Below are 22,865 nucleotides of genomic sequence, written 5' to 3'. Positions count from 1 at the left end.
ACCTCCTGAGAAGTTTCCTAGGGTGCGTGTGAGTGAGGACATAAGCACGCTGGAAAGATTCGTCTTGATACAGTGAGGACAGTCGTCGAATCTGGGGCGTTATAGTTGGTATCAGAGTCAACCTCTCTTAGTACTGTGTGGTTCGGGGACGAACCAAGCGGAAGCTGGTGGGCATGTGAGGCCCGGGGCCGAAGATGGCGGGGGGTGATCGCCGGTGCCATGAGGTTGCACGGACAATGAGCGGCTCCTGGCAGGCTTCTAGGTGGAGGGAACATGAATGAACCGATCCCACACCGGAATGAGAGGGATTCCGAGACTGTTCAATGTAATGGACTGTACAGTTGAAGAGGGCTTAAAAGATTTGATTGGTACTACTCATATCACGAATGTGCATCTTCTTTTCGGTAGTTCATCACATAAGAATTCCAAAGTTAAGCGTGCTTGATGGGGCAATTTTGGGATGGGTGACCTCCTGGGAAGTTTTCTAGGGTGCGTGTGAGTGAGGACATAAGCACGCTGGAAAGACTCGTCTTGATACAGTGAGGACGGTCGTCGAATCTGGGACGTTACAGTTGGTATCAGAGTCAACCTCTCTTAGTACTGTGTGGTTAGGGGACGAACCAAGCGGAAGCTGGTGGGCATGTGAGGTCCGGGGCCGAAGATGGCGGGGGGTGATCGCCGGTGCCATGAGGTTGCACGGACAATGAGCGGCTCCTGGCAGGCTTCTAGGTGGAGGGAACATGAATGAACCGATCCCACACCGGAATGAGAGGGATTCCGAGACTGTTCAATGTAATGGACTGTACAGTTGAAGAGGGCTTAAAAGATTTGATTGGTACTACTCATATCACGAATGTGCATCTTCTTTTCGGTAGCTCATCACATAAGAACTCCAAAGTTAAGCGTGCTTGACTTGGGGTAATTTTGGGATGAGTGACCTCCTGGGAAGTTTCCTAGGGTGCGTGTGAGTGAGGACATAAGCACGCTGAAAAGACTCGTCTTGATACAGTGAGGACAGTCGTCGAATCTGTGGCGTTACAGAAACATTTCCTTGACCTCATTTCATGAGCATCTGTCTTGCATGTTTTTGTGATTTTTAATCACAAAAACATGTAAACTTAGAGGAAAAAATATATATTACTTTATTATGATATGATATTTAAATATTAGTGATTATATAAAATTTATTGAAATAGTTTGAACTTTTAGATAAATTAGATATAAGTTCGAGAAAAATCGAAAATAGATAAAAATTACTAATAAATACACATCAACAAAGTTATCTAACAAATATTACGAAGGATAAAACTATAAAAAAAAACTTTGATATCATATTGAAATACCAAAATTAGTTAATATGAGATGTTACCTTTCGCTTATTTAAGTCTCAATTATTAGTCTTAGATTTTTTTTTTCTATCTAATTAGTCTCAATTGTATTTTCAATTATTATTATTATTATTATTATTATTATTATTATTATAAGTAAAAAAATATGGTGGAAAAGGGAAGACTATTGCGCATTTGAGATGGAAATGGAGGCATAAAATTATTAAAGTCAAAATTCCCATCAAACTTTCATCGCAAAAAAGGCATTACAATATTCACTAATGGTGCAAGCAGTTTTCAACTTTAATAGTGAAAGCATTGTTGAATATGTTCCAAATTATGAGTGGCAATCCATCAAACAGGGAATTCAAATATTTCTTTGTCCCCTCAGACTAATTTGTTTGGCCTCTTTTGTTGCTATTAAAAATATTTATATATATATATATATATAAATATATATATACACCAATCAATACCACAAACATAATGACATTAGCATCTGTGCACCACAAAGCAGGCACAACCAGCTTTTGTGCTCATTCAAATTCTGACAGATAATATCACAAATTTCCGATTCCAAATTTATTAAACTTTATTTTCACAACAATACGGCGTAAATTATTTAGTTTATATATATATATATATATATATTAAAGATAATAGCCTCTCGCATAAGAACATTAATAGCTAGCTTAAGCAGCAGCAGTAGTACGTGGAGTGGGGAAACTTGAATCTTTACAATTTTCAACTTGTTTGGCCCAACTTGCTAAAGTGGTGCTACAAGAAAATACATTGTGTCCCTCACAGACACCAAGTATTTAATCAATACCTTTCGCTAAAGAAAACTTTTGTCAACCATTAAACTTTAGTTAATTGGTGCTAACACGCAAAAATTTAGTTGAAAATTGGCATGGCTCTAACCACAACTTATCAAAAAAAGGGTCCGTGTTTGCGTCTTCACCCTCATCTCATTGTTTACTTGTGCACATCTCGCGATTTACTTTTCTGTCTGAATCAAACAGTCTCTAACTCTTATATAAAAGATTACCACAATCGATAAAGCTTTTTAAATTTTTTTTGAGTAATATTATTCGCTAAGTTCTTGAAAATATGGCAAGAGAATCTAAACCCCAAAGGGATCTTCCACTTTGAGATTCTTCTGTACAAAGGGACCACAGCTTTTTGCCTCTTTGGAATTTAAGAGGGCATAAAATGATTGAAAAGGAGACTGCAACCCTTCAAATTTAGTCGAATTACATCATTTATTGCTATGGGGTGCTTTTGTTTTCACTCCTAATTTTAAAGCAGTTGGGGGCCCTTTTTTATTTTTTGAATCTTGGTCAGGAAACTAGTGGAAAGATTTTATATAATTTATATTGAAGTGAATATAATTTATATTAAATATTTTATAATTTATATTGGAGTGAATATATTTATATATTATATATTAAATATATATTTGACTTACTGGGAAGAATGAATCTTATACTGCGATCACTTTGAGACTTCAATGCAAAAGAAAAAGGGACCTTATTTTAGCTTTTATTTATTAACGTTAGAAAGGACTATTTAGAAATATTCATCATTTCCACCCCCAAAATTAAGTGATGTAAAGTCATATATTATTAATTAAAGTTTAAGTAATCAAAATATTTATGAAAAATTATTTAATGTTCTTGGAAAATGGATCATTATCTCGAACAAAATGATATTTTCCACTTATTCATGCTGTGAAAATTAAATTCTTGAAAAAAATATATTAATATATCTGAAATATGTAATGTAAAATGTCAAGTGTCAACCTTTTCAATTAGTGACATGTGGGCTGCTGACACATTCCAATGGAATCGGAAAGATTTTTTTTTTAATATATATATACATTTATTTTTCAAAATTTTATTTTTTGGGGGTAGAAAAATCAGATGTAAAGGTTGCAAAAGTGAACAAATTAAGAAGATTAAAACAAAGGGACATATCAAATCAACCAACTTTTAGAGTGTGCCCACCCCATCCCCACCCCCCCCCCCCCCCCCCCTTTCTCTCCCATCATTATTATGAGGAGATTGCACAATAAAAACCAAAACCATTTTATGTTTATATTCATTTTTTTTATTTTAAAAAAATTAATGAAAGATCTCGATCAATTCGTAATTTTATAAAAAGGCCTCAACCTAATGCTAGATATTGTTTAATGATGATAGAAAACTATATATTATACAACTAATTATTGAATCTAGGTAATAAAAATAATATTGAAATCTTTTCAAAAAATAATAATTTAATATTGAAATAAAATCTAGGTGGATGTTGAAGGAGCAGAGGTCCACAAAAATTGCCTTCATTTTCCAGAAAGATGATGAAATGATAGCGTGTGTGGTGTGTGGTGGTGGTTGTGGTATCTTTCCTTTCTTCAGTCACACTCAGCCTTTACACACTGAAGCGACAGCACCCCCACCCCCACCCCCTCCCCCTCCCCCTCCCCCTCCCCCCCACGCCTTTCCTTTCCCGGCGCACGCGTGCGTCCGCATGCACCCCACACGAGTGCCACTTCTTCTATATAAATATGATTTTAGTGTACATATATATTTTTAAGTTCGATAATATTTGCTGCCCGAGTTTAGAATACTTGTCATTTGTGTGTGACTATGAGTTCGGATTACCTGATGTATTTATCTTTATTTTTTAGCTTTGCGTGGCTGAATTTGGAAACCCTAGCTAGCTGCTTTCAGTGCTTTGAGATTTTGATGACTTTCGAAATTTTACCGAGTGATGCTAATGAAAACTGAACATGTAACTCGAGTGCGATGGTAAGTAACAACTCCAAACACTTCTCCAGATGATGACGAGGTTTCACTCGTCAAATATTTTATCAACGATCTCTCTTACACTCAAGTAAGAAGCATTAGAAATTTGGGAGAATAGGAAAGTTTAAAAATATAAGAGAATGATAAACAACGGTTTTAATGATAAAATATGTTTACACAGGGGATGAAGGAACCATAATTTTCTAATAGAATTATGATTCAATTAATGACATGTACTGTTGCTGATGTGACGTTGCACATGCCAAATAATTCATTGTAATATGTAAAAATATGATTTATTGTTGAGAATATATCTGTCTTAGGCGCACGCCTTGAGATTAGGCATGGTAATGGGCCGGGGCGGGGGCGGGTTTGCCATTCCCATCTCCACCCCCATCCCCGTTTTTTCCCCAAACCCAAAACTTCGGGGATCAACTTCCCATCCCCGTCCCCATCCCTGTTTCAAAAATATTAATATGACAATACGATGACGGATTCGAAGATTTTCTCAATTCAAAATTTATTATTATCTATTATTATTATAGATAATATTAATATTAATATCAATATCAATATTAATAATAATAATATTATTAATATTTTAAAAAATAATAATATTATTATATTATTAATATTAATCATACTATTATTTTATTATTGATATTATTTTCGGGGCGGGTTCAGGGTTTTCGAGGATGAGGATAATAATCTCATACTCGCCCCTGAACTACATCGGGGATTTAAAAAAATCCCCGAACCCGAACCAACCCAAACCCGAAAAAATCGGGGATCCTCATCCCCGTTTCGGGTTTTCCCCGTGGGGCCCCAAACCCATGGGAAAAGTTGCCATTTCTACTTGAGATTTACCGGACTTGGATCATACCTACTTGGGACACTAATTGCTTATCTATATAATTGGGGATACAAGAAACAACCAAGATCAGTCGAGTAGGTCATGACTCATGAGCTCGGCCAAATGGAAAAATTGATCCTAATGAAAAATTTTGATTAAGATCTTTTTAACTTTCAATATTACTGGTTTTTCGACGTGAAACCGACACAACATTGACGTGTGAAGTGTCTGTTGATAAAAATATATGGAAAAACAGGACAGATATGCAGTAAACCAAACAAGCGTGCTGTTCACAGTAGAGTATGACTAATGTATAAAACCAGCAAATCAGTATCTTGAAGAAAACAATAGAATAATGCTTAATTAAATCAAACCGAGACCTGTAGCTTGTACAGTTTCCTTAAAACAGATTCGCCCCCTCCTGTATGTGCTCCGAGGATTCAGCGGACGTCTGTTTCCCAGGATACAACGGGCAAACCAGCAGAGTTGCAGCACAAAGCACTATGCTAGCGAACAGAATCAGTACCTGAACTTTATCAGTGAACAGAGCAGAAGCAGAACAAGCAGAAACAGTACTGTAGCAGCAGAAGCAGCAGTACTATAGCAGAAGCGAAGCACTGTAGCAGAACAGAAGCACTGTAGCAGAAGTTCTACTGTAGCAGAAGTTCTACTGTAGCAGAGCAGAAGCACTGTAGCAGAATTTCTACTGTAGCAGAATAAGCAGAGGAACTGTAGCAGCAGGAGAAAGTGGATTTTTCAGGTCTCTCTTTCTAGGCTAGGCACATCCTTTATTTATACATGTCAATACCATCCATATGAAAGGTCACAGGTTGCCTTAAATATGCCTTAAAGATGGTAGATGAAGCACCAACAGTTGGGGAGATGAAGCACCAACAGTTATGCCATGCGAAAGGTCTCAAGGGCATGTGAAAGGTCTCAACAAAAAAAAAATAACAAAAGATGGCATAGACTGCTAGGCAAATTTTGCCTTGATCGGTCCGACATCCAACGCGGCCAGGTCGCGCTCGTACGCTTGCACACGAGTCAAGCCTTTTTTCCACTGCAAATCGGGCCCATGATTTGCACCCCCCTGCGCCTGTGTGCGCGAGAGAGAGCCTCTTGACCAATCATAGTTACACCTCCATAAAGTGTAAGACAATATAACTTTTCTATACCACTTCATTTTTCCAATGTGGGACAAACCCACCTTTCCAAATTTCCATTCACTCACATGGAAAGCCCATAAGCCTAAAAGCCCACCTTTAATCCAACAATCCCCCACATGAATGGGAATTTAAAGTTATGCGAAAGGATTCCACTGATAAAGTTCAACAGTTGAGTCTTGCATAGGATAGGTATGTGTTACCCTTTGAACCTTCCTTTGTGAAAGCATATTAATTCACTGGTTGACAGTAGACGTGATGTCTTTGAACTGTACATCCGTTTGTGTGAATGGTGATATACTTCACACAAGACTCTCCCTGATACTATTAAGTTCTCATGATTGTGTTCTTTTTGGCCATGAACACACGCCTGGTTCTGCAAGAGGGTCTAGAATTGAGCCCTGCAATTCCTTCGAAGCGGCCCCACTTCTCTCTCACATAGGTGATTCTATATTGCTTCTTATCAGAATCATTAAAAGCCGTAAGCTTATCCTCAACATTCATTGTTTCATAATAGGAATAGGATTAGGGATAACCCCCACAGTGATTCTCCAAATTAGTGCGATTAGGTTGTCCCATTGAACCTAGTTCTTGGGATCTCCAGTCAGCGTAGGTTGGGTTTCCCTTCGCACCAATTTATTCTATAGGCTTGAGCCCCATTCCCCTTGACATTTTCGCAACTAACTCTCTGTTTAACCCTTTGGTTAGCAGATCCTCTATATTATCCTTTGACTTTACATACTCAACAGAGATAACTCCAGTTGAGAGTAGTTGTCTGATGGCAGTGTGTCTACGACATATATACCTAGACTTACCATTATACATTTTATTTTGTGCCTTTCCAATTGCAGATTGGCTATCACAATGTATACATATAGCTGGCACTGATTTTTCCCATCCTGGAACATCTTCTAATAAGTGACGCAGCCATTCAGCCTCTTCAGCACACTTGTCAAGAGCTATAAACTCAGATTCCATTGTGGATCTGCCTATTACAGTTTGTTTAGAAGATTTCCACACAATTGCTGAACCTCCTAAAGTAAATATAAATCCACTTGTAGATTTTGAGTCTTTCATATCAGATATCCAATTTGCATCACTGTATCCTTCAATAACAGCATGATATCTGGTATAGTGCAGCCCATGTTCACGAGTGTACCTTAAGTATCTTAACAATCTGATAATTGCTTTCCAGTGTTCAACTCCTGGATTACTCGTGAATCTACTCAATTTGATTACTGCATAGGCTATGTCTGGTCTTGTACAACTCATTAAGTACATCAGACTTCCAATGACTCGAGAGTATTCTAATTGAGACATACTTTCACCTCGATTCTTTGATAGATGTTGACTGGTATCTATCGGGGTCCTAGCCAATGCAGAGTCATCATTATTGAACTTTTCAAGTATTTTGTCAACATAATGTGACTGACTTAGGATTAGCCCTTCTGATGTTCTATGGATTTTAATTCCAAGGATTACATCGACTAAGCCTAAATCTTTCATGTCAAATCTAGAGTTCAATAACTTCTTGGTGGATTTGATCATCTTATCATTACTACCAATGATAAGTATGTCATCTACGTAAAGACATAAAATGACATATCCATTTTCAGTGGTTTTTATGTATACACATTTGTCACAATCACTGAATTTAAATCCACTTTCCAACATGGCCTTATCAAATTTTTCGTGCCATTGTTTTGGTGCTTGTTTTAAGCCATACAGAGACTTTACCAGTTTACAAACCTTATTTTCTTCCTCAGTCGCAGAAAATCCCTCGGGTTGTTCCATGTAAATTTTCTCTTCTAAATCTGCATTTAGAAAAGCTGTCTTTACGTCTATTTGGTGTACTTCAAGATTCCGCAAGGCGGCAATCGCAAGTATCACACGAATAGAGGTTATTCTCGATACATGAGAATATGTGTTAAAGTAATCAAACCCTTCACGTTGATGGTAACCTTTAATTACCAATCTGGCTTTATACTTATCTATGGTTCCATCTGATTTCATTTTTCTTTTGAAAACCCATTTACAGCCTAGTGGTTTGCTTCTCGGAGGAAGATTTACTAATTCCCACGTATGGTTTTGTAAAATGGATTTCATTTCGGAATTGATAGCCTCTTTCCATAGAGGTCCCTCAGATGAACTCATTGCTTCCTTGAAGCTTTGAGGTTCACTTTCCATCATGAAAGTGATGAAATCCGGACCAAAGGATTTCTCAGTCCTAGCTCTCTTGCTACGTCTAGGTTCTGTGTCTTGATCAAGCTCTTGTTCTTCATCATTTGTTTCATATAATCTTTTGGATGAACTTGGTTCTTCCTTAGATTTGCATGGAAACATGTGTTCAAAGAACGAAGCATTTCTTGATTCCATTATCGTATTCTTGTGAATATTAGGTATTTGAGATTCATGTACAAGAAAACGATATGCACTACTGTTTTGAGCATATCCAATGAAAATGCAATCCACAGTTTTTGGTCATATCTTTACTTTCTTTGGAGTGGGTACTGCTACCTTAGCAAGACACCCCCACACTCGCAAGTATTGGTAAGAAGGACTTCTACCTTTCCATAACTCATATGGACTTTTATCTTGCTTCTTTTGGGGCACCTTATTTAAAAGGTAATTTGCTGTTAGAACAGCTTCCCCCCACATGTTCTGTGGTAAACCAGAACTTAATAACAACGCATTCATCATTTTTTTCAATGTGCGATTCTTTCTCTCTGCAATGCCATTTTGCTGAGGAGAATAAGGTGCAGTTCTTTCGTGTTTAATACCGTGTTGAGCACAAAACTCAGCAAATGGTGATTCATATTCCTCCACGATCACTTCTTAGCACCTTAATTTTCTTGCTAAATTGGTTTTCAACTTCACTCTTATATTGGATACATTTGTCAATAGCTTCATCCTTACTTTTGAGGAGATACACATAACAAAATTTTGTGCTATCGTCAACAAAAGTGATGAAGTATTTATTTCCATCACGAATTTGCACACTTTTTAGATCACATATATCACTGTGAATTAGATCAAGTGGTTCACTATTTCTTTCAATAGTTCGAAAAGATGATCTTGTTAGTTTTGCCTCAACACAAGTTTCACATTTGTGTTGTTTATCAATTTGGAATGCAGGAATGCTTTTCATGTTAATTAGTCTATGAATTGTATCGTAATTAACGTGTCCAAGTCTACCATGCCATAAACAAGAAGACTCAAGCAAGTAAGCAAAAGTATTAACTTTATTCATCACAGGCTTAATAGTCATAACATTGAGTTTGAATAACCCATTACAAACATAACCTTTGCCAACAAACATTCCACTTTTCGACAAAACCACCTTATCTGACTCGAATACAATGCGGAAACCATGCTTGTTCAGAAGCGACCCTGACACCAAGTTCTTGCGGATGTCAGGCACATACAGCACATTGTTTAAAGTAAGTTCTTTTCCAGATGTCATCTTTAGGACAAATTTCCCTTGTCCCTTGATCTCGGAAGTGGCGGAATTTCCCATGAATAGTTTTTCACCATTCATAGATTCCTCAAGAGTAGCAAACATCTCCTTGTCGGAGCAAACATGGCGAGTGGCACCAGTGTCGATCCACCACTCCCTTGGGTTAGAACCCACCAGATTAACTTCTGATATTACAGCACAGAGATTCATGTTCGAAACCTCTTGAGATATGTTCTCCACCATATTCACCTCTCGGTTTCTCTTTGGCTTCTTACATTCAGATGCCTTGTGACCCATGCTATCACAGTTATAGCATTTTCCAGAGAACTTCTTCTTTGAAACACCTCCTTTGGGTCTGAGGTTCAACTTCTTGTTGGAGGGAGAAAAGTTTCTCTTTTTCGAGCTTTGGCCATGCTCGACAACATTTGCCTTAGCGGCAACAGGAGAAAACAATCGTCTTTCCGAACTCTTGTTGTCTTCCTCGATGCGAAGTCTAACAATGAGCTCTTCAACGTTCATCTCCTTTCGCTTGTGTTTCAAGTAGTTTTTGAAATCCTTCCAAGCTGGTGGTAGTTTCTCAACTATAGCAGCCACTTGGAAAGATTCGCTCAACGTCATCCCCTCGGCGTGAATCTCGTGAAGAATCACTTGGATTTCTTGAACTTGGCTGATAACCGGCTTAGAATCCACCATTTTAAAATCCAGAAACCGGCCTACAAGAAACTTCTTGGCCCCGGCATCCTCGGTTTTGTACTTTCTGTCAAGGGATTCCCATAGCTCTTTGGCTGTCTTCTTTTCGCAGTATACATTGTATAGCGAGTCTGTCAATCCATTCAGCACATAATTTCGGCATAGGAAATCAGAATGATTCCAAGCCTCCAGTGCACTGACGGATTCAACATCTCCCTCACCCTCTTTCAGGTTAGGAGCATCCTCGAATAGGAATCTAGCCAGGTTCAGTGTTGTCAAGTAAAACAACATTTTCTGCTGCCACCTCTTGAAATCCACACCAATGAACTTCTCAGGCTTTTCACCGTGGCTGGCTGGGACAGTAACCGCAGCAGCACGTGGGACAACTTGAGTAGGCACAGTAGGGACAACATGACTAGTTTCCCTTTGTACGCTGGATTCAGTAGACATATCTGAACTGAAACCACGTAATGAGTAAATCTGTTTTAAGTTTGTTGATAAAAATATATGGAAAAACATGACAGATATGCAGTAAACCAAACAAGCGTACTGTTCACAGTAGAGTATGACTAATGTATAAAACCAGCAAATCAGTATCTTGAAGAAAACAATAGAATAATGCTTAATTAAATCAAACCGAGGCCTGTAGCTTGTACAGTTTCCTTAAAACAGATTCGCCCCCTCCTGTATGTGCTCCGAGGATTCAGCGGACGTCTGTTTCCCAGGATACAACGGGCAAACCAGCAGAGTTGCAGCACAAAGCACTATGCTAGCGAACAGAATCAGTACCTGAACTTTATCACAGAACAAGCAGAAGCAGTACTGTAGCAGCAAAAACAGCAGTACTGTAGCAGAACAAAAGTACTGTAGCAGAAGCAGAAGCACTGTAGCAGAAAAGAAGCAATGTAGCATAACAGAAGCACTGTAGCAGAAGTTCTACTGTAGCAGAGCAGAAGCACTGTAGCAGAATTTCTACTGTAGCAGAATAAGCAGAGGAACTGTAGCAGCAGGAGAAAGTGGATTTTTCGGTCTCTCTTTCTAGACTAGGCACATCCCCTATTTATACATGTCAATACCATCCATATGAAAGGTCACAGGTTGCCTTAAAGATGGTAGATGAAGCACCAACAGTTAGGGAGATGAAGCACCAGCAGTTATGCCATGCGAAAGGTCTCAAAGGCATGTGAAAGGTCTCAACAAAAAAATAACAAAAGATGGCATAGACTGCTAGGCAAATTTTGCCTTGATCAGTCCGACATTCGACGCGCCCAGGTCGCGCTCGTACGCTTGCACACGAGTCAAGCCTTTTTTCCACTGCAAATCGGGCCCATGATTTGCACCCCCCTGCGCCTGTGTGCGGGAGAGAGAACCTCTTGACCAATCCTAGTTACACCTATCTAAAGTGTAACACAATATAACTTATCTATACCACTTTATTTTTCCAATGTGGGACAAACCTACCTTTCCAAATTTCCATTCACTCACATGGAAAGCCCATAAGCCTAAAAGCCCACCTTTAATCCAACAGTGTCAGATCATCACTCACATGGAAAAGATATTAAAATTCTCAAAAAAAAAATTAAATATACATGACAAAAGGTGAAATTTAACAATATACATGTACGAAAATCGTAAAGAGACAAAATTTGTGATACCATTGTCCCACATTTTAAAATTAAAGATTTAAAAAGAGTTTATAATGAGCTTATAATTGACTTATATAGCAACTTGGATTAATCATTTTCGTAAAAGTGTGGACGAATACGAAGTAGTTGCTATAGGGGCCTATTGCGAATGCTGAGGCTCGAAGCGTGACAAAATTCACGTGAGTTTCAAATAAATCTTTATTAATAAACTAAAACATTTTAAATAGTAATTGCGGTGAGTGTTATTTAAAATTTATTTCTTGATCTTTCTCATATTAAACTACTTTCATTGAATCAAATTCTTCAATCCAAATAAAACCATAAAAAAAGTAATTCAATTATTACATGCAACCTATTAAAATTCCAAAAAATTAAATAAATAACCAAGTTTCACTAATCATTAATGTATTGTCTTCCTTTAATAAATTATTCTCGAGTACTGTGATACCTTTTTATAACATTCAAATCTTATGTTGAGAAAATCACGAAGGACAAAGAGACAGTTTTAATCACTCTGTGATACGAATTGAGACAAAATAATTCCAATAATTTATAATTTGATTTTATCAAACCAGCCGGATGATTTCTGACACTGGTGGGACTCAAATAGTAAATAAATAAATATATTTTTTTCTAGAATTTAATACACATGAATCGATTTATTTAATTTCTTTTGGTCAAATTTTTGCAGAATGGAATTTTCAAATTTTTACGTTTTCTTTTTCTTTTCAAATATTATTAAAACTCTTTAAGTAAATTAACTTAAGCATTCATCTTTATACTTGTGAATTAAATAAATCGACTAATCAGTTGCATGAAAATAACCACCACATATGATATGATAAAAATATTTAATTCACTATAAATTTATGAAAATCGCGAAGCAACGTTTAAGTTTATATTTGTCGTGTGATATTTTTTTTAAGTTAATAATGTTCATCTCCAATATTGCTTTTGAATAATAATTGTTCGACAAAAACTTGCGTGAGACGGTCTCACGGGTCGTATTTTGTGATACAGATCTCTTATTTGGGTCATCCATGAAAAAATATTATTTTTTATGCTAAGAATATTATTTTTTATTGTGAATATCGATAGGGTTGACCCGTCTCACAGATAAAGATTAGTGAGACCGTCTCACAAGAGACCTACTCTAATTGTTTTGGATAGGAGAACGATTGTAATGACCGCCAGTTGATATCAACTATATCATTTGATAAAACAACAAATGCTTGATTCTACGTTAATATCGGAATGATATTATAAGTTCAATTCTATAAAGTGCGGTAAGATGGTGCAACTTTTGATATAAGAAATGTTCACAAGTAATACTTATCTCTATACATGAGAACCATTGACACATGATACATACGGTGATGTATGATTTAAAATATATGATTTATACAAAACACACACACACACACATATATATATATATATATATATATTATCAAATGTATTTGATAAAAATAAATTAAAATATTTTACAATCATTTAGAAATCTGAGTGTGCTAACTGTTTTTCTATTTACCATCGAAAAGTAAGCAGACAGAGACCTATAGTCACTCTGTTGCCCCCACTCCAACCCAGTGGGCGAGGCATTTATAAAATATAACCATAAATAAAATAATCCATAAATTCCGAAAGTCAGGTTTAACTCTTTTTTTTTATTCACTCTTTATGTTAATCAGCAATGATAACTTTGTGAAAGTTAATAATTATACTATAAATAAAATTAAACAACACTAATAATATATAAAATACACTATTTATAATTTAAATTCAAAAAATCAATTTTAATGTGGTGAAAATGCATATAAGGTGTTTGATAAAAAAAATTGCGGATTGAAGTGTGTGATAAAATGTTTCAACCAAATTTTTTTCACATTTAATTTGTATATCTTGAAAATATTTTTCAAAATATTTAATTAGTTTTTGCGATGAATTATTTTGATTGTTTTCCATTTAATTTGAAAAGCAAACTTGATTTAATTTCTCGATATTCAATATTTCAAGAACCGAGCTATTGCAGTTCAATGTTTGTTCACTAAACAATCCTATAAAAAAAAACTAAAATAGATCTTCATAACCTATTTATATCAATATAATTTATTTAATAAAAAATACATGACTAAAATAGATCGCACCTCTTTATATATAGAACTAAAATTGAAATCTTGCCAACTTCAAATTATACTCCATCCCCTCCAATATAAAGTTTCATATATTTTATAAAGTGAATACATTAATTAAATACTTATAAAAAATATATCTAATAATTTGTTTTAAAATCAACTCATATGGATATATAAAATTATTATTATTTTTTTTAAAAAAACGACATACAATGCTAGAAATTTAATTGATAAATTAAATTTTTTAAAGAATCACATAGAATAATTAAATCATATTAATGTCTTAATTCTTATTGTATAATATAAATGTATGATAAAAAATATAAGTAGAAAAAATTAAAAAATATATTATGTAAATAATAATAATAATAATAAGTTGTAGCAGAAAATGTGGGTTCTGACTAGTACAGTGAATATCTAAATTTCACATAAAGAGAATCTATACCTCTGTATGGACCATATTCTCTCCAAATATATTGGACCCACAAATCGCTTCACACTTCCTCACCCCCTACCCCACCCCACACCCGCTCTATATTTATTTTCAAGCTTTTGTTTTTACCAAATATAAAAAAAATATTCGATTTAATTCGAAATTAAAGTAGAAAAAAATTCTGGAAATTAATTAATGAGGCCCCAAGAACTCTCAAACCGCTATATAAATAAATACTCAAAAATTAAAAAAAATACTGTTTGGCGGAATAAAATTTACTATCTTTTCATGTATCCACTGATAAAGTATAAATATTCTGTTACACAACATGGTATATTTTATGCTACATTTATTGAAATTAACCGGAGAGAATTATTAAAGGCAAGAAGTACCCTAATTGAGTAATAATTGAAATGACTTGTCTCAATACAATAGATATTATACAAGATCATAAATATTTTTTTTATTACGAGACAGATCTTCGACTCGATATTAATTCGATCTTACTCTTATAATCACTAAAAATTAATATTAGTTTTTTCTTAAAATATATATCAGATTGATATACCTGTCTCAGAAGAGACCAACTTATATGACAAAAACTTGTGTGAGATGGTCTCACAGGTCGTATTTTGTGAGATAGATATCTTATTTGGGTCATCCATGAAAAAATATTACTTTTGATGCTAAAAGTTTTACTTTTCATTGTTGAATATTAGTAGGGTTGACCCGTATCACATATAATGATTCGTGAGATCGTCTCACAAGAGATCTACTCAATTTATATAGAGTTGATTCTTTTGTGATACAATCTTAAGAATTTACATCCGAAAGACATATATAAAATCGGACAAAAAATATGTTTCACAAAATTGATATTTTTTCGGAGACAATGCCTCAACAACCGACCCCTTTTGCTCGACATATTAAAAGCCCAAATCATTCAAAAGCCCCCCCTCAGCTTCTGTGTCCACAAATTACGAAATATTCAGAGATGATTATTTTTATTGGTGATTATTTATATAAATATAGATATTAAAATGGAAGAATATGGTCGCTTTAAGCTATCAATTTCTTGATAATAAAAACTTCCCTTCAACTCTGCGTGCCATTATTTACTATCAAATTCTTAGCGCTGCCCGCAGTCTACTGCCTATGCCCACTCCCGTTAACGCCGCCAGACAATGCCTAACGCAGGAGGCGGCGGCCGCCCTCGACGAGTCGGTGACGGTGGCTCGCCGCCGTGGGCACGCTCAGACGACGTCGATGCACATGGTGTCCTCGCTCCTATCACTCCCGAACTCGTCTTTACGTGAAGCATGCATGCGGACGCGCAACAATGCGTACTCCACTCGGGTTCAGTTCAAGGCTCTGGAGCTGTCTTTGAGTGTGGCTTTGGACCGCTTGCCTTCTTCGCAAGCGGGGAAAATTGAGCAGCCACCGGTATCGAATTCTTTGATGGCGGCTATCAAAAGATCGCAAGCTAATCAGAGGAGGCAGCCGGAGAACTTCAGCTATTATCAACAACAGCAGCAGCAGTATTCTTCGTGTTCATCTGTTCCGATTGTGAAGGTTGAGCTGCAGAATTTGATACTTTCGATTCTCGACGATCCTTTAGTGAGTAGAGTGTTTGGGGAGGCGGGGTTCAGGAGTTATGATATAAAAGCAGCTACTCTTAGGCCTGGGAATAGTTTTCATACGCCTCATCTGTTTGGTTATTCGTCCAGGTACAAGCGGCCAAACCCACCTTTATTTTTGTGTAATTTTGGTAGTGGTGACAATATTAGCGAGGTCGGGGGGAAAAGTTTTAACTTTCCTTTTATGGGATGTTTTTCTCGGGATGAGAATTCAAGAAGGATTGGTGAAGTTATGGTGAAAAACAAGAAAAGGAATCCGCTCCTTTTGGGGGTTTCCTCCGGAGATGCCCTGAGAAGTTTCTTGGAAGTCGTCCGGAGGAAAATAGACAATGTTTTGCCGGTGGGTTTGAGTGGTTTGAGTGTGATCTGTGTGAAAGATGAGATCTTGAGGTTTGTTAATGGAGATTTGGATCAGGGTTCATTGAAGTTGAGACTTGAAGAGGTGGAAAGGATGGTGGAGAGTGTTGTGGGAACTGGGGTTGTGTTGAATTTTGGTGATTTGAAAGTATTGTGTGGCGATGTTGTTTGTATTGATGGTTTGAATGATTTGGTGAGCAAATTGACTGGATTGCTGCAGATTCATGGTGGGAAACTGCTGGTTGATTGGTGCTGCTGCTACGCATGAAATCTATTTCAAGTTTTTGAACAAATTTCCTTCCGTTGTAGATGATTGGGACCTGGAAATTCTCCCTATTACTTCTCTTACATTTTCCATGGGTGGTTCATATCCAAGATCCAGGTAAGTTGCAACTTTCTCGTTTAAACGATGAAGTGTCTCTTGTTTATGTACTTGTTGTTGCATTTATTCTCTTTCATCATATATTGCGCTAAAATTATGCATCATCTTATGATAAATTATTTAATGATTAGGATGCTCTCTTTATGTTTATATGTAACATTTACTAAGGCAGCAGGATGTCTAGTGATAGCTAGCCAGGCAAAGCAAATAAACTCCCTATACCGTACTCTGTATGTCAGTTCTTTACATGATGCTTGATAGTCTTACTTTCTTGGGGAATTAAATAACAAACGAAATCTTGGAACCCTTTTTCACAGTAAGAATAAGGATTTCGTCTAGATAGTCCAAATTCAATACAGCTGAACTGAATTCTAGACCCAATTTGGTTAATCTCATGCACTAATTAAAATTGCAGCTTGATGGAGTCTTTTGTTCCATTGGGTGGATTCTTTTCGATGCCATCGGATGCAAAAAATACGCTGAGCAGTTCGTGTCACTATGTTGTCCGCTGTCATCTATGCAACGAGAAGTGTGAACAAGAAGTAAAAGCACTTTCGGATGGTGGCAGTTGTGATGCGGTTTTAAAACAGTCTCAGTCAAGTTTACCTCCTTGGTTACAAATTGCTGAATACAACACGCAGAATGGTTTTGCTGACTTAAAGGTTTGTGTTATTGTGTGATTCGAATTTACTGCTCCTGATGTTGAATCTCTATGATTCCTGCATGTTTTGAGGATGCTGATCATTATTCTTTGTTTCTAGAAAGATTGTTCTTCTGTGTATTATGAGGTGCAAATTCATGATTCGGCAGCGGGGGTGAAATGGGATGAGGTGGGGTGAGAGAGATTTTTGGAAGGAAAAACTTGTAATTTTAGCAAATCTGTGCACAGATTTCTAAATTCTTTTCATTTCAGCATGGAGATCTCCTTTGTCCCCGGCTGTATCTGCCCCTATGTATGAATGATAAATGATCAACATGATCAAAGTCCTTCAACACGTTGCTTTAATAAACAACCATATTGTTGTTAGACTTCAACATGTCATTGCAACTGATGTTCGAAAATTCTCAGTGCAGGCCAAAGACGATAGATTGTCACTGAACGCAAAAATTTCTGGCATCCAGAAGAAATGGGATGGTATCTGCCAGCACCATCACTACAGCCAATCTTTCGCCAAAGGATATACTAGTCAATGCAGTTATCCATTTCCACGTGTTACGGGTTTTCAAGTTACGGAAGAAGGGAAAGAAAATGCTAGCAAAGACAGTAGCAAACACTCTGATGAGTCATCACCTGAACAAGGAAGCAAGAATGTAATATCCAGCTTGTCCACCGATTTATGGCAGAGCCCTTCCCTTAAAGAACCTAATACATTGGACGTGCTGTCAAAAACCAACAATCTGAATGTTTTATCTAAACCTGTCGAAAATCATTCAAAGTTTGACCGTGAAATGGTTGGGCTCAAACTCTCTGCTTCAAGTGCTAGCATAATAAATGGTCGAAAATCTCCTACTTCGGCCACTTCAGTGACTACAGATTTGGGTTTAGGGACTGTTTCGGCTTGTACAGACAAAGAATTTGAGAAACATGCGGATCAAACTCATATGGATACTCTTCAGCAATATAAGGTGAATGATCCTAAGGTGCTTTTCAAATCCCTTGTCGAAAGAGTCGGTCAGCAAGAAGAAGCTATTTATGCTGTTGTTGAAGCAATAACTCGACGCCCTACTAAAATGACTGGTCTCCATCGGGCCAGTCGCGGTGATACATGGTTTAACTTCCGAGGACCTGATAGATTGGGCAAGAGAAAGCTTGGCCTGGCACTTGCGGAGATGTTATATGGAAGCACAAACAGTTTCATTTTCGCGGACCTAAGTTTCCAAGATGAAAAAACACATCCTGATGCACTTTGGAATCTACAAGTGATTAATAAATACGATGTTTCAATGAGAGGGACTGTTGTTGATTACTTGGTCGAAAAGCTGAGCAAAAGGCCGTCGGTTGTGTTTCTTGAAAATGTGGACAAGGCTGATTTAGTGGTTCAAAATAGCTTGTTTCATGCTGTGAAGACCGGCAGATTTATCGATTTGAGTGGAAGAGAAGTAAACATCAGCAATTCTGTGTTTCTTGTAACAACAAGCTTCAAGAAAGGTAGCAACTGTTTCTTCAGTGGCAATGAGATAGCTGAATACTCGGAGGAGGAGATATCACTGGTGAAGGGACGTACGATTCAGATATGGATTGGATTCGACCTTAATGATGATCCCACGAGTGAAAAATTGACTCTATCAGACCCAAATTCCGTTAACAAAAGAAAGCTCACTTCAAGCAGCAGCAGCTGCGGTAGAAACACAGACCGAATAGGAATCTTAGACATGTCGAAAAGAGCTCACAAGGCGGTAAACAGATACCTGGACTTGAACCTTCCTGCTGATGCAAGCGAAACAGTTAGCAAAGAAGAAACCGAGTCCGAGTCAAGTTCTGAAAATTCAAACTCATGGCTGGATGATTTCGAAGGACAAATAGATCGAGTAGTGGTTTTTGAGCCATTCGATTTCGAGAAACTTGCTGAAAAACTAATCAAGGACATGAAAGAATCCTCGAACAAGATTTTCGGCGTCGAATGCTCGTTAGAGATAGAGTTAAGTGTAATGCAGCAGCTCTTAGCTGCTGCATATTTATTTGACATCCAGAAGGTGGAAGACTGGATTCAACGCGTTCTTAAGCAGGGATTCGCCGAGGCCATTGGAAAGTACAGTATCGATGCACACTCTGTTGTAAAGCTTCTTACCTGTGATGGCGGTTTTAGTGAAGATAAGCTAGCCGGATCTCTCCTTCCTGCAGGAATTATCTTGAGTTAGTTTCAGTTACATCAAATAATTGTTGTAATTTTATGTATTTATTATTGTATATATTATTAAATATTAGTCTTATTTAGCCTGTTGGTCTCATTTTTAGTGGGTTTTTGCTGGTTGAGTTCGGGGTAAGTATCGAGTTGCGCGTCTTACATATGTATTATTCTAGCCTAGATTGTCCTTATTTTGGTCATTTATCCTCGTTCGTTCGAGGGTGTAGTTTTCGTGTAAGGTTTTAACGTAGTTGTAGCCTAAGATCGTGAATCTCTACACCATTAATATAAATAAGTTGCAGCATTATTACGGTGTAAAGGGTTATTAAGATTCTTCTCCTCTCCCCCGATATTGTAAGGATAAGTAACATGTATGATGATTATGAAAAATACTAATTTCATATTTTGGAAACATAACCAGAAATCTGCTGTTCATTTCAAATTGTTTCACATTTTTCATCTTATATTGAATGTTCTTGTATACAATTATTATTATTCAAATCAACACTCTCTAAAGTAATTCTCATTTTTATACAAAATAATATCTATGAAATTAAAAACACTCCAATACAAACTTAAATGATAAGGTATAGCTTATAGGGGATCGAAGTAGGAGCGCCTGAGGGGATTTATCGTGGGAGTTCAATTAAAAGGGATCATATATCCCTGTCGTTAGCTGAGCCAGAGCGTCTCGAGACGACGGGCGAGATTGAACCTACCTGAGAATTTATTTATGCCAAATAAATTTTAGAAGTGTGTTAAAAATATGTATTTTAGAATATCGGAGAATTTAACGATATAAAATACATATAGAGTTTAAATAACACACGAGAGCAAAATAAATTCAGATCGGGATAAATTGGCTTGAGTTACTATTTGAGTAACCAAATACACAATATATAAATATACATATACATACACACATATCTCATTGAAAAGAGAGAAGAAGGGAGAGAAAGGAAAGAAAGAAGCTTTCCCCCAAACTCCATTCCCGTCACTTGTGTAGCGGCTGCGGGAAAATCGCGATATCTCCTCCGTCCGGTGTCGAAATCTCGATCGGTCTGAAGGGGTGTCTTCCTAACATCCTAAGCTTCGATTTAAGTCAAAAATCGCGAAGTTTGAGCAAGGATTCAGGTAGATCGAAGCTGATGTTCCGGTGCTCTGTTTCTGCACGAATTCTTCCGATTTTTGGGTGATAGTTTTTGGGTTGCTGCGATTTTTGTAGTTTGAATCTGTAGAAATGACCTAAATAAACTTTGTAGTGGTTTAAGTTTTATGTTTTTAGCCGCTGGAATCATCAAATTTCGATAAGAAACGGATTTGTTATGATTTTTTCTACCAAATGTGCCAAAATCGAATTCTGCAAGTGTGCTGTGCAGGACACCTACTGTAATTCGAGTTTTTGTCAACTATGTGCTCGGATTCTGGACTTGTGATTCAAATAAGAGTTGTAGAGCTATGTGTTGTCTTCGTAATGATATAAGATTCATTAAATTCCATTAAGAATTGAGCAAGTTATGCTTGTTTTTCTGGAACTGCTCGGTGTATGAGATTCTGTCCGCGAATTTGGAAGTAGCAGCGTGTTCTTGAAAATTCTGGAATAATCTACTGAGATTCTGAAGATGGTTTCAACTAAAGAAACTTAGATAATTGAGTTATCTTTCATTTACATTTGGCGGATATTGATTTGAGTTAATATTGAGCGAGATACAAATTTTATGCTCTTTTGTGCCAAATCGGACATTGGTATGGAATGTAGTTTTCATGATCGGCTTATTGCGGTTTTGTTTAGGCCGAGAGTCTTGAAGAGAAGTTGATATTGGAGTTTCAAGTTGGTATAGGTATGTTACAGCTCAGTAACATACGACAGTAAAACATAAATTATGTTTAATTGTCATTTTGTGTTACATGGATCGTATTTATGACTTGTTGATTGCTGTAAATTGTTAAATGCCTTCGTTGTGATCTATGTTTATTATTATGACATATTATTGGCATTTAGCATCGGGCATACAGTTGTGACATTGATGTTGAGCCTATCGTTCTTATTAGCCCATTGTTGATATCCGTTGTTATCTGGCACTGTTGTTTATCTCGGGATCATAGTGTGGCTGATAGGCCTATACACATGAGACCGTAGATGTGATTGAACAATCCCGTGGTTAGTGCAGCCTTTTGAGGTGAGCGCTGGAATTGTGTCATCTAGTTCGTTCTGTTGTGCCATCTTGTTATAGCGTATCAGCTGTATGGAATCGAGTCAGGGGTGTTATTCAGCACAGCTGGGCATACCTCGCATACTTGGCAGGGCGGTTTAGCTGCATGACGATGTAGCTCCCCTGTGTTGTTGCTCGAGCATTATTCCAGTTGTTATCGTACCGTTTGTTGGCTCCTGTTATCCCGATTATTCGTTGAGCCTTTCATGCATTGTATATTACATTTCAATATATGATTATGCATTATTTATGTTATTGTTGTTATTGTTGAACTGTTTCATACCAGAATCCTAACCTCAGTTGTTTACTGGGGGGGGCTGCTGTGGTTGCTTTTGTGCACCATGGTAGATCTCCCGAGTCGTTTTGCAGCATCAGGCCGGGGTTCCGCCAGTGGAGCTCGGGATTGAGGTTGGATTGCTTGGTTCTGTTCAGTGGAGTCTCCCAGTTAGTCTATTTGTATGTCTTGAGTTGTTTCAGTATTGTATTGTAGTTTATTTGCCGGGGAGATGCCCCAGTGTATCTGTAGTAGTATTTGGTTGTTTTGTGATGTTCTGAGTCGACTTTGTGATATGTATGATCTGGTGAGTATTTGGCAAGTTTTAATTTCTGCTTAGTCGTGGTCAGTGCGGCTATAGGTTGTTTAACTTCGGTTTTTGTTTTATTGACTCTAATTGGAGTATATTTTGATATAAACTGCTGATTGAGTTTTCGGGATATCCTACTTACGGGGAGGTCATGCCAAAATTTTTCTAGGCCCTGAGGTCCGTTTTAAAGTATTTTAAATCTTTTTCCGCTACAACTTTAGATCAAACCATTATTGTTTGATCATTAATTATCATTAGAGTAAATGGGCCTCACATCTTGGTATCAGAGCGTAAACTGGGATACGCTCGAACTAGAGTTTAGGACACTTGAGTCTTG

The 22,865-nt window shown here is 37.0% G+C and overlaps 2 protein-coding genes and 1 long non-coding RNA gene across 3 annotated transcripts; 2 read left to right on the top strand and 1 right to left on the bottom strand.

The window, feature by feature from the left end:
- Window positions 1–6,784: 6,784 nt before the first annotated feature.
- On the bottom strand, window positions 6,785–11,953 carry LOC142524998 (uncharacterized). The gene is made up of 10 exons (XM_075629162.1): window positions 11,914–11,953; window positions 11,757–11,809; window positions 11,538–11,645; window positions 11,085–11,179; window positions 9,390–10,752; window positions 8,666–8,809; window positions 8,329–8,470; window positions 7,898–8,091; window positions 7,471–7,546; window positions 6,785–7,401 (listed from the first exon to the last, which is right to left on the bottom strand). The coding sequence occupies exons 1-10, from the start codon at window positions 11,951–11,953 to the stop codon at window positions 6,785–6,787; spliced, it is 2,832 nt and encodes a 943-aa protein (XP_075485277.1).
- Window positions 11,954–15,552: 3,599 nt separating this feature from the next.
- On the top strand, window positions 15,553–20,038 carry LOC142523676 (protein SMAX1-LIKE 7-like). The gene is given in 4 exon segments (XM_075627399.1): window positions 15,553–16,741; window positions 16,743–16,885; window positions 17,301–17,547; window positions 17,960–20,038. Coding segments are annotated over 4 exon segments (3,357 nt in total). The 5' UTR covers window positions 15,553–15,559; the 3' UTR covers window positions 19,745–20,038.
- Window positions 20,039–20,681: 643 nt separating this feature from the next.
- LOC142524674 (uncharacterized) lies at window positions 20,682–22,451 on the top strand. The gene is made up of 3 exons (XR_012814935.1): window positions 20,682–20,923; window positions 21,524–21,572; window positions 22,293–22,451. It is a non-coding gene; the product is annotated as an uncharacterized LOC142524674 (long non-coding RNA).
- The last annotated feature ends 414 nt before the right edge of the window (window positions 22,452–22,865 follow it).

This window comes from Primulina tabacum, chromosome 14 (assembly GCF_025594145.1).
Source record: "Primulina tabacum isolate GXHZ01 chromosome 14, ASM2559414v2, whole genome shotgun sequence".
Taxonomy (NCBI): Eukaryota; Viridiplantae; Streptophyta; class Magnoliopsida; order Lamiales; family Gesneriaceae; genus Primulina; species Primulina tabacum.
The sequence above is the reverse complement of the archived record's forward strand: the minus strand, read 5'-3'. Positions and strand labels throughout refer to the sequence as shown.

Bases quoted from the DNA above. Each gene is read 5' to 3' on its own strand.
- LOC142524998 (XM_075629162.1), bottom strand. From the start codon at position 11,953: ATGGTATCACAAATTTTGTCTCTTTACGATTTTCGTACAT. The intron at 11,646-11,756 runs GTAGGTTTGTCC...TCCCGCACACAG, and splicing joins GTGAATGGAAATTTGGAAAG to GCGCAGGGGGGTGCAAATCA. The intron at 7,402-7,470 runs GTATGTCTCAAT...GTACAAGACCAG, and splicing joins ATCAAAGAATCGAGGTGAAA to ACATAGCCTATGCAGTAATC.